At 37.1% G+C, this 10,466-nt stretch overlaps 1 protein-coding gene and 1 non-coding gene across 4 annotated transcripts in view; both read right to left on the bottom strand.

The window, feature by feature from the left end:
- Positions 1 to 8,555, bottom strand: part of ZCCHC8 (zinc finger CCHC-type containing 8) — a 24,997-nt gene extending 16,442 nt beyond the window's left edge. Inside the window, exons 1-5 of one of the 3 annotated variants that reach the window (XM_063085740.1) lie at positions 8,290 to 8,555; positions 6,976 to 7,018; positions 4,122 to 4,196; positions 2,426 to 2,531; positions 1,248 to 1,325 (exon numbers count right to left, since the gene is read on the bottom strand). In XM_063085740.1, coding sequence (XP_062941810.1) covers positions 1,248 to 1,325; positions 2,426 to 2,531; positions 4,122 to 4,196; positions 6,976 to 7,018; positions 8,290 to 8,488 — 501 coding nt within the window. In that variant the 5' untranslated portion in view covers positions 8,489 to 8,555. The remainder of the gene's footprint in view (positions 1 to 1,247; positions 1,326 to 2,425; positions 2,532 to 4,121; positions 4,197 to 6,975; positions 7,019 to 8,289) is intronic. The other 2 variants (XM_063085739.1, XM_063085741.1) reach the window with 2 other exon arrangements.
- Positions 3,511 to 3,644, bottom strand: LOC134371389 (small nucleolar RNA SNORA9). Its single transcript, XR_010022813.1, has one exon. It is a non-coding gene; the product is annotated as a small nucleolar RNA SNORA9 (small nucleolar RNA).
- Positions 8,556 to 10,466: the final 1,911 nt, after the last annotated feature.

The raw sequence follows: 10,466 nt of genomic DNA, 5'->3' as shown, positions 1-10,466 counted from the left end.
AGGCTGCCACTAACTCCTCATTTACAAACCACCTATCCCACAGTTACTAACTCCCTATCCTTCTTTATTCTGCTTGAAAGCACTGACTACCCCCACTAGAAGGTAATTAAATGACAGCTGGGACTTTGCCCTTTTTTTCATTGCTGTGTCCTGTGGAACCCAGAATGATCCCTGGCACAAAGCAGCATTCGGTAAATATTTATTAGTATACGTTAAAGGACTAAATTAGCAAATTCACAAAATTTCCAATTTCTAAGGCAGGTGCCACTTTAAATCTCAGAACCTTAGAATTAGGAAGGAAATGAAAAATTACCTAATTCAAATCCAGAAATCTTTCTTTAAAGTGCCCTGATAGCATCTCGGTCTTTATTTGACTTCAATAACATGGAATCCACTTTTTGAAAGGAGTTGTACTACTTCATTTTTCACATTTCTGATAGAAATATCGGCTTTCTATAAAAGTTGAATTGAAATGTACCATCTTGTACTCAATTCAATCACTGGTCCTAATTCCATCCCTTGGCACTATAAAGGGTGATTTAAAATACCCGTTCCAAACAACAGCCTTTATCCTACTTGCAGAGATGTGACATCCCTTGTAAATCTTCTCTTCAACAAGGTTTGTGGGCTTTTCATCATCCCAGCAGTCCCATATCTTTAAAACTGTGGTATATTAATGGGGGATAATACTCCATAAACATGAAAACTAGTTTTCCTTTAATAGCATCCAAGATTATATATCTTTTCAAAAAAACTGTAAGCTCCAAAATCATACTATACTGTATTGACACTACTGAATTCGGCATAGGTACTGAAAAGCTGTTATCCTAAATGTAAGTCTTTTCTGTTAAGCTTCTTCTATTTTTCACCCACCAGTTGAGTCTGTCAACATCTTAAATTTCAAATCTGCTATCTGTTATATTAACTATCTGTCCCTCTTAGCTTCAGCCATCTCTAAGTTCAACAAGCATGCTTTCTATATCTTCACTCAAGTTTTTGAAAAATAAACACAAAGAGCTTGGTTAGGACAAAAACAAAGCCCTCCTAAGTATGTCTATTGTACCCCCAGGTCACAATGTGATAGTTATGAAAAAGCAAATTATAATATTTAGAGGATGAGGTCTACACTATTATTTATAACAAAAGAATGCTGGGACCATATCACTTTATCATTTAAATACCACCCAGCTGACATAGGATAGGAAACACATATCTACAGAATTCGAAACTAAAATGTCCAAACTTACACTAAAAGCTTCCTTGTTGTTTTTAAAGGCACAGGATTCTTCTACTTTATGGTCCTCTTCTAGCACAATACTGGATGGCTAATACAAAGAAAAACACACATTACGAAGAATAGCCAATTTTTAACAACTTTAAATTTCAAATCTTAGGAATCTGAATACATTCCTTTTATTTTCTCATACTTACTATTAAGGTATATAAATTTTTGGATCATCGTTGTCATTATTAGGGTGAGTTTAGAAGTTAAGCTAGGAATATTTATGAAAAGTTTCACATGGAAAAACTGAAAAAGATACCACTTCTGAAGTATTAGCATGCACTATAACTTTCGTGTTGATCAAGATTAATTATGGAACTTTCAATGCTTAAACTGGCAAGGCAGGTTTCAGATCATCGTGAAATCAGATAACCAAAAAACTTTTTAAATAATATAATTTTACATTACTAGTCAATACTGATAATATAACCCTTACAGACCTCCACAGACCTCTACAGAATTCCAAAGTGTTCCTTGTCCTTGACTCAAAAATTAAATAATAGTACAATTTTTATTGTTAAATTTATTTTGTTTCTTGAATCTTTAAAAATTGTATAGGATACATAAAAACTAAAGGTGATAATAAATATAATTAATCAGAATGCTCCATTCTCTAAACCCTGAGAATAAAGAGCTAAATACCCTTATTTGAGAGATTCTACTTACCTTAATTTAAAAAAAAGCCCAGAAATCATAAATCTGATTCTTTTGTTTTTTTCTACATCAATTTATGCTCTAATATTCACATAGTAAAATTTCTCAGATTTCTTTGGGCATATTACTGATTTTTTAACAAGGAAAGGGCGAGGGGAAAGACAGTACATATGTCTGTGGTTTTAGATAAAAAGAACCCATCTTTTATAACCCCCAGAAATACAGAATTTTTTCCTGGCCTGAAATTAATTTTTTGCCCAAAACCGTGTGTCCAAGTTAGGAAATGAAAAGAGCCAGGTCTGAATATGATGCCCCTGACCAAAGGAGCCACAATCCAGTCAGACTTTGGAGGAAGAGGCCAGTAGAGGGAGGGAAGGTGAACAGACAATCTTAACAATCACTTTGGTTTTGAAAGAGCATCTCCGTGGCCTAATCATTGGTGGTTAAAAGCATAACCTACTAATTTTAAAGTCTCTTAAATTGAAATACCTGGGGCAAAAGATTAAAGGAAGTCTTTTCCACATCATTTTTCTGCTGTTCCTCAAATCTTTTTATTAAATTTGATACAAATTCCTCTATTTCTTGATGATATTGCCTGTATAAGAGGACAAAATTGTCAGAACCCAGAGTAAGACATTTAACAGACTGAAGTCTTATGCATTATTACACGTCATGTGTAAATCTTATTTTATTTTTCAGAGGTTTATCAAATCACTGACTCTGTAACACTCAGGAACCTATTCATTAGGGAAAAACACACATTGTTGCCAAGTTAACAAAATGATTATGATAACCTAACATGGGTTTGAAACAGTTGTGCAAAGAATAAATGGATTTTATTTATAAATTTTATATATTTAATTTTTTAATAGATACATGTAAATGGTTCAAAATCCAAAAGTAAAAAAATCCATAATGAAAAGCTCCCTTCCTACCCTGTCTCCTAGCCACATATTTCTGCAACACAAAGACAACAACTAACATATTCAATTCTTCCACACCCTCCTCCCAAAGATTCTTTATGCACATATAAGGAAACACCAATATAAATATGAAACTGGAAAAAAAAAACCAAAATGCAATGCAAGAAAAAATACTGAGATCTACTTTCTCTAACCCTCCGAGTCAAGAACCACACTCATCAAATATTCTGTAGTGCTCATTTCAGGAGATATCAAAGGAGCCCAGGTCTTGTTAGGTTGCAATTGGGCAGCCACAATGTCTCAGACTCAGCATCCTCTTCACAGACTTGATGATCTTTCGGGTCTCTTCTAGCCCTGACATTGCAAGAAGTCCGCAGAAGAAATGCCAGGGAATGGTGAAGAAGTCAGACTGTCATGAGCTACAGCAGATGCTAATTCTAGTCTGGGGTGGACAATAGTGCTAAAGTCCAGCTGTGCTCAGCACTTTGCTGCTGCTGCATCCACCATCCAGCTTCTCCACCCTCAGAGCCTGGGTTCCACTTCCGCTGAGATAAAGTAGGTTATGGGCCTGGCACCTGTTCCCTCTACCTTCTTTGTCTTGGCCACCACATAAGATAACAATATGATTAAGTGACTTGGGAGGGGACAAGCAACTGTCTGAAATGTTTATGACCATGTTCTGAGTAAGGGATAGAGCAAAGCCTCAACCATTTCAGAACATTCTAGCAAGCTCTGCAGGAATGCCCTGAGTCGCCCTAAACCCAAGCACGCTGGAAGGCTGGCAAAGGGTCTAGTTTTGCTATTAAAAAAAATAATGATGTGGGTAGGTTTCAAAGACAGCTAACATGGAAAACTCAGTTACTTGATTTTGGGAGAGATGTGGCTAACACTATTATTATTGCTATGGTGGTAGTGGTCATTTTTATTGGAAGCTATTTCCTGGGTTCTTGCAGGTGCTCATTTAGCTACCTAAGAGGTAGTTACTATTAGTAACCTGATTTCCAGTGAGGAAAACGATGATGCAGAAAGGTTCTGTGACCTGCCCAGGTTCACAGATGTAGAAAATAAGAGTCCAGGTTCAAATTCAGGTCTATATGACTCCAATGTCCTTGCTCTTAATCATGATTCCATACACTTTAACTCCAGGAGCATTTTAAGTAAAAGAATAAAGATGATTTAAGTAAAAATGAAAATAGCATATTTATAGAAAACACTTTCATAAACACATTAACTCATATTTAGGAAAGGGAAAAATTACTTACTTTGAAATAGCATTGTTCATAAACAGAATCTGTAATAAAGGTCCATCTAACTTAGTATTGTTCACCAATATTCCACTAAAACAGAAGTTAAAACATAGAAGATATTAAAGTAAAACTTCCATATATATATGTAAACATGTAACTTTTATAAGTCTTAAGTACTAAAGATCATGTAATATTTCACAATTAAGACCAAGAACCACAAAGAACTCCAGTTTTAAGCTTTCACCAATTTTACCTACTTTAATGGTTTTACATGAACATATTTTTTTTAAATGTTTCACAAAAATTAAGAACTACAATTAATCTTTCTGTTTTCAACCAAAAACTTTCTTTACTTGATGGCTAGTGTCCTTACAAAATGAGGGGAGGAGTAAATGGATAAACCGGCAGGTTATAAAAATAAATTTCTCAAAGAATTTGAGTGATTTGACTTGGAAGTATATAGGAAAATGAAATACTTGATAGAAACTTGCAATATATCCCTTCAGTAACCTGGGACCAGCTAACTCTCTGATTCCTCCTCTTCTCACCTGCCCCATATTCCTCTACCTGTATAGCAAGTGAAAAAACCAGTTTCTATTTTGAATTGTTTGTATCAAGTGAATAAATAACATTAAAATATGAAAAAGTTCAGAGACTTTTTTCAATTTAGGTAAACTTCAGTTTTTAAAAATACATATTTTTTGTTGTTTTTTGTTTTTTTTTTTTAAAGATGACCAGTAAGGGGATCTTAACCCTTGACTTGCTGTTGTCAGCACCACTCTCTCCCAAGTGAGCGAACTGGCCATCCCTATATGGGATCCAAACCCATGGCCTTGGTGTTATCAGCACCACACTCTCCCGAGTGAGCCACGGGCGGGCCCTAAAAATACGTGTTTTTAAAAGCCACTTGCAGCTTGGCCTGTTGGTTAGAGCACTACCTTGTAATGCCCAGGTCAAGGTTTGGATCCCTATACAAGTCAGCCGTCAAAAAAAAAAAAAAAAAAAGAAAAAGCCATATGCATCTACATCATCCTTGGTTGCAGTCTAATTTGAGCAACCATCTATAAATACACTCAGTTGGAGAAATTTGAATACCGACTGGGTAGGGAATATTTTTAAGGAAATCATGCCATTTATTACATGTGATGGTACTGTAGTTATGCACACAAAAGTCTTTATCTTTAAAAGTACATGCTGAAATATTTGGGGTGAAATGTGTGTATGGGACTTGAAGAAGGCAGAGTGAGGAAAACACAGGTGTTACCCATACTACTGTTTCACTTTTTGCATGTTTGAACATTTTCATAATAAAAAGTTTAAAAAGCTTATCGATAAAAAAGAGGAAAACTTCTCATTATGACAGTTCCAAAAATAAGAATTAAACCAAGAGACCTGGGGGTACAAACTTTATCTAAATAATTTTATTCTCGTTCTCCCTTGGTTTTCTGTAAAACGCTTTGCCAATCTGACAATATGGAGGGCAATAATTCTAAAAAAATAATACTTTACTCTTTTTTCATGATATCGATGATTCCTTGTTATAAACTGGCAAAGCCTATGATGCTGTAATCATTTGATCTCAGGTTATTATCAACCCTTTTCAAATAAAAATTTAATGTTTAAAGGACTAATTCTTTTAGAAAATGTGTGCTTAAATAAAATATCTTTAACATGTAAAAATCATGATTTTTATGGGGAATTCCAGTTATATTTAATACATTTAAAATCTAACAAAAAATGAGTTTAGATACACAAAAGGTGCTTACATAGGGGTAGAAAGGTAGGGTATGGGGAAGTTATTCTGAAATACTACTAAATTCTAAAATTTAAACTTTTAGTCACCAATGCAGCCAGTACTCCAGCTGGTACTAGGGACAATAGAGGGCATGTGAAACTACTTCATGGCAGCCCTAAAATCTGAAAGCTTGAAAATACTATTCCACCTAATAAGTCTGTACTTTACCAAATATTTTGGATTTAGTAAACTGTTAAGCTTATATTAAGAGACACCTGCATTTAATGGACTGGCCGGTTAGAGATCAGATTTATAACATCAAAGTCAAGGATTCAGATCTCCATACCAGCCAGCCGCCACCCCCACTCTAAAAAGAGATACCTGCATTTAATCTATCTCTTAAAATCAGAAGCCTGAATGCAAATCTACTCACTGTACTTTTTTCGAAACCACATTACTTTTCTTCTAAAATGCTGTATCTTGGGAGGGCTGGCTGGCTGGCTGGCTGAGCTGGTTAGAGCAGGGTGCTGATAATAAGGTCCTGGGTTAGATCCTTGTACTGGCCAGCCGCCAAAAAATAAAATAAAATAAAATGAATAAAATAAAATAAAATGCTGTATCTTTGCACTGTTTCTATTTATGAACACATTTTAATCATGTAAATAAACCTTCAGCTAGAGTAACATTGTAATTTTAGTTCTAACTTCCCAGAAATGTTTGTTGAATAGAAACAACTGGATTGACAACTTGCCTGTTTTGAACATTAAGCCAAAATTTTCTAGTTTCACAAATATTTTCACTAGATAAGTCAGTTTAAAAGTTTAGTGCACTTATAAGAAATCAGATTTTATGCCCATAAATTAGGAATAAAGGACCCTTACTCTGCTTTGTTTCTTTCTTTTGGCAGCTGGCTGGTTTGGGGATCTGAACCCTTGATATTGGTGTAGCACCACACTCTAACCAAGTGAACTAACCCAGCCCGCTAGCCTATACTCCGATTTCTTCAGAGTATGTTGAATAAATAAAAAAAAATACAAAAACCCTACACCCTTTTAACAAAAAAAACTGTGATTAAATATTAATATCAAGATAAATAATAAGGGGCAATTATGGTGTAATTTCAAGATCTCATACCTCGGTCGAGTCAGAATGTTCAATTTTCTTTTAAGTTCTTGATGTTATTACTTGTTAAGGAGTATTAGCCGTCATTAAATGGAATCATGCAGATCATAAAATTCAACTACTACTAACTCTCACTTTTGTTGTCAGAATGTTATGAACGTAAAAGACCCACGAGTATTTTGTGATGACACACTTACTGAGCTTGTTTTATTGCAGGGCAAGGCACTGGGCCCTAAAAGTTAAAATTCATGTAGTTTTCACCCCTTTGAACATATATTCTAAGAAACAACCGTGAAGTTCATGAGACTAACAGACTGAACCAAAAACGTTAGTCAAACAACGGCATCCCTGTCAAAAGTTTAAACGGCCAATTAAGAAAACTTCCCAAGTCAAAGCATCATGATATGTGATAAAGCAAAATGCCAGATTACTGTTGATGACTGAAGAATGTAAATGGAATATACAGATTTCCACTGTACAAGCCTGTATTTTTGTATTTTTTGTATCTTGAATATTTAATTTTTTTCTGAATTTTGAAAATTTTCATAATAAAATGTCGAGGAAAATGGCATTATGAAAAAAACAAACAAACAAACTAGACTTCGAAAACTTTAAAACCTTATATACCAACCACTTTCATGGCTCTTTACAAATTTAAAAAGGAAAACGACCATAACCAAAATCACCTGTACGAATAGTTTTAAAAACCTTAAGAATGTAAATAAACATACTAGCAACTCCAGAAAATCTGTAACCATGTAACTAAAGCCAAATAGAAGCTTATCTGGAACGTTTTCCCCAAAGCGTTGTAATGCATCTTCACCACAGAAGCTAGCTAAAAGTGGAAGAACTCTAACGTTAATCCCCTATTTTAATCAAGTAATTAACCATTTCTCTTTGCATGCCGCAATTCCTTAAGGCTCCCAACTCTGCATCCCAGGATTACCAGCTCTTGCCCCGCGATGAAAACTGACCCAAGGTCGAAGTATTATAACGTGACTACATCAACTTAAGCTTGGCTGAAAAAGTGAAATCGGATAATGGCTCCAAAAAGAGAGAAGTGGTTATCTAAAATAACCCCCAAAACGGCACCCAGTTGGGAGGCTGGAGAAGTGGATTTGGTCAGGAGACTGATTCCCGGAAGGGAAGGGTTTGCGCGGAGGCCTGGGGGCAGCTTGTGCAACCCAAACCCTAGACCCTGAGCCCGCCAGCGGGCGAGGGAAATTACTTGGAATTCTGGCCTTACTGGAATTTCCTCCCGCGCCCTCGCGGGCCACCGCACCGACCCCACGCCTAGTGACTGGGCCCAGCGAGCGGGAAGGATATTCTCGGCGCGGAGCTGCTCGATGGTTTCTTCGCACTGCCGAAGCCGCTCCCGTACCTCCGTGTCGCCGATCCCATTCCTGTCCTCCTCGTCTCTGTCGTCGTCCTTGAAGCGGGTGTGAACGGGCTTCGGAATCGACTCCTCTGGGTGGTCAAACGCCTCGAACAGTTCTAGGTCGCCAAAATCCACTTCCGCCGCCATTTTGGGCCGTGGGAAAGAGTCAAAAAGGGGCGGAGCCGGCCTCCGGGGTCTGAGGGCAAAGGTTGCAGGGCGGCTCTGCTCTCCTGGGCTTGGGTGTTGAGCCACCCGACAGGGTTTTCTCCAAACACAGCCCGCCGAAGCTGCACGACACGACGGGCGGGGCTGGTCCCGAGAGACTACAACTCCCAGAATGCAACCTGAGCTCACTCAGGAACGTGGCATGCCGGGATGTGTGGTTTCTAAGCGACTAACCCATTGTTTGCATTGCAGACTGGGATTGGTCCTTTTCGAAACGTCAAGAAAGCCTGACTAGATCAGAATGTGTTAAACAATATGCGTTGTCCCTGTTACGGATCTAAGGCTGAAAATTCAGATAACGACACATGGCTTATCACAGATTCTGGTGTCCGTGTAAAACAGCAACAAGAGAATAAGAAACTCCAGCTTTGGTACAGACTACCTTTGTGACCTTAGACAAGCTACTTTATTCAACTTGTTTCATTTTTTATGTAAAATTAGCTAGATTAGACTATTTTAGATTTAACTGTTGAGGCTTTCTATGGTTTCTCTTATTCACTCATTCATTCAATTTTTACCACCTTTAATGTGCCAGGCACTTGTGTAGGGCCTGAGGATACAAGAGCAAAACAGAGATATTCCTGCTCTCATGAAGCCTCTAGTCCAGCACAAGAAACAAAACCGTAACTATTATAAATGTTCCTGCTGTTGGGTTGAGCTGGGTGTTGGTGGGTATTCATCACATGAAGAAATATAAGAAACACAGCAAGTTATGGATACGTCCCAAAGAAACTTGACATAGTCTGTGGGAGTCAGTGAAGTGAGGAAGTGAGACTTGAACTGAAATATGATTAGGTGGGCCTATTTGGTGGTAAGAGTAGTGGATGGAATGAATAGCATCCTGGACCAGAGAAACTGCACGTGTAATGAAAAGGCAGAGAGTGGAGCAAGATGAGGCTGGAACATTAGGTCAATACTCACAGATTGAGTATTAAACATTTTAAACAGATGGTGTGTTTGTAACCAGCGAATTTTTTTTTTGATATAACGGTCCCGATTGCAGGGTACAGAAAAGATTGGAGATGGAGCAAGAGTAAAATTCTGTGCATCTAGTAGACAGATTGATAGATTTTTGTAGTAGTTAAATCAAGAAATATTACCTTGGGTTAGGATACTGGCAATAGTGGTGGAGAGAATTAGACTTTTAGAAGTAGAAGAATTTAAAAGATAAAATTAAAGCAACAGATCTCAAGGTTTGGATACGGGGAATGAGAAAAGAAGGGGCCATGTATATTTGCCAGGATTCTGCCTTACAAATTGGCTAAGTAAATGGTCATTTGAAATAGAAAACAGTGGGTGTGGACCAAGTTTGGGAGCAGAGGGAATTCCATTACAATTATTTGGTACCTTGAGGCAATTTTATCCTCACAGTTAACAGAGAAGTAACTGGACTAGTGGAAGATGTTTTCTGAAGCATTTTGGTTAGAAATCACTGCAATACTGAAGGAAAGATTTGAGACCCCAGGGGAGGTGCTCATCAGGCAGCTGCATCTTTGGGTCCAGCTCAGTGAGAAGGTCTGAACTAAAAGCTAACTGAAGTTTTGGTAGACCCAAGTTTTTATGGAAAATAACTAAATCTGTGCTGGAGATTGAGCTTGCATAATAGAATGAGAATAAAGTCTAGGAGTGAAATCTTGAGAAACTCAAAGGGCTAGGTTGAGAAGAATGATATTACTACAGAAATTGATTAATGGCCCAAGTGGGAGAACTGGAAAAGTTAATTTGAGTATATGCTTAAATCATCTTTTGGCCTATGAAGCTAATTAACTCAATTTGAAATTATGTATAAAACTCCATTCTGCTTCCATCTCTTACCAATCTACTGCTTAAACTTAATGGAATCAAAACCCACCATCACTCTAACTGGAAACATCATGTCAACTTTGTATTTGCTTTTTCC

Source organism: Cynocephalus volans, chromosome 2, assembly GCF_027409185.1.
Source record: "Cynocephalus volans isolate mCynVol1 chromosome 2, mCynVol1.pri, whole genome shotgun sequence".
Classification (NCBI taxonomy): Eukaryota; Metazoa; Chordata; class Mammalia; order Dermoptera; family Cynocephalidae; genus Cynocephalus; species Cynocephalus volans.
This window is presented reverse-complemented; position numbering and strand designations above follow the sequence as displayed.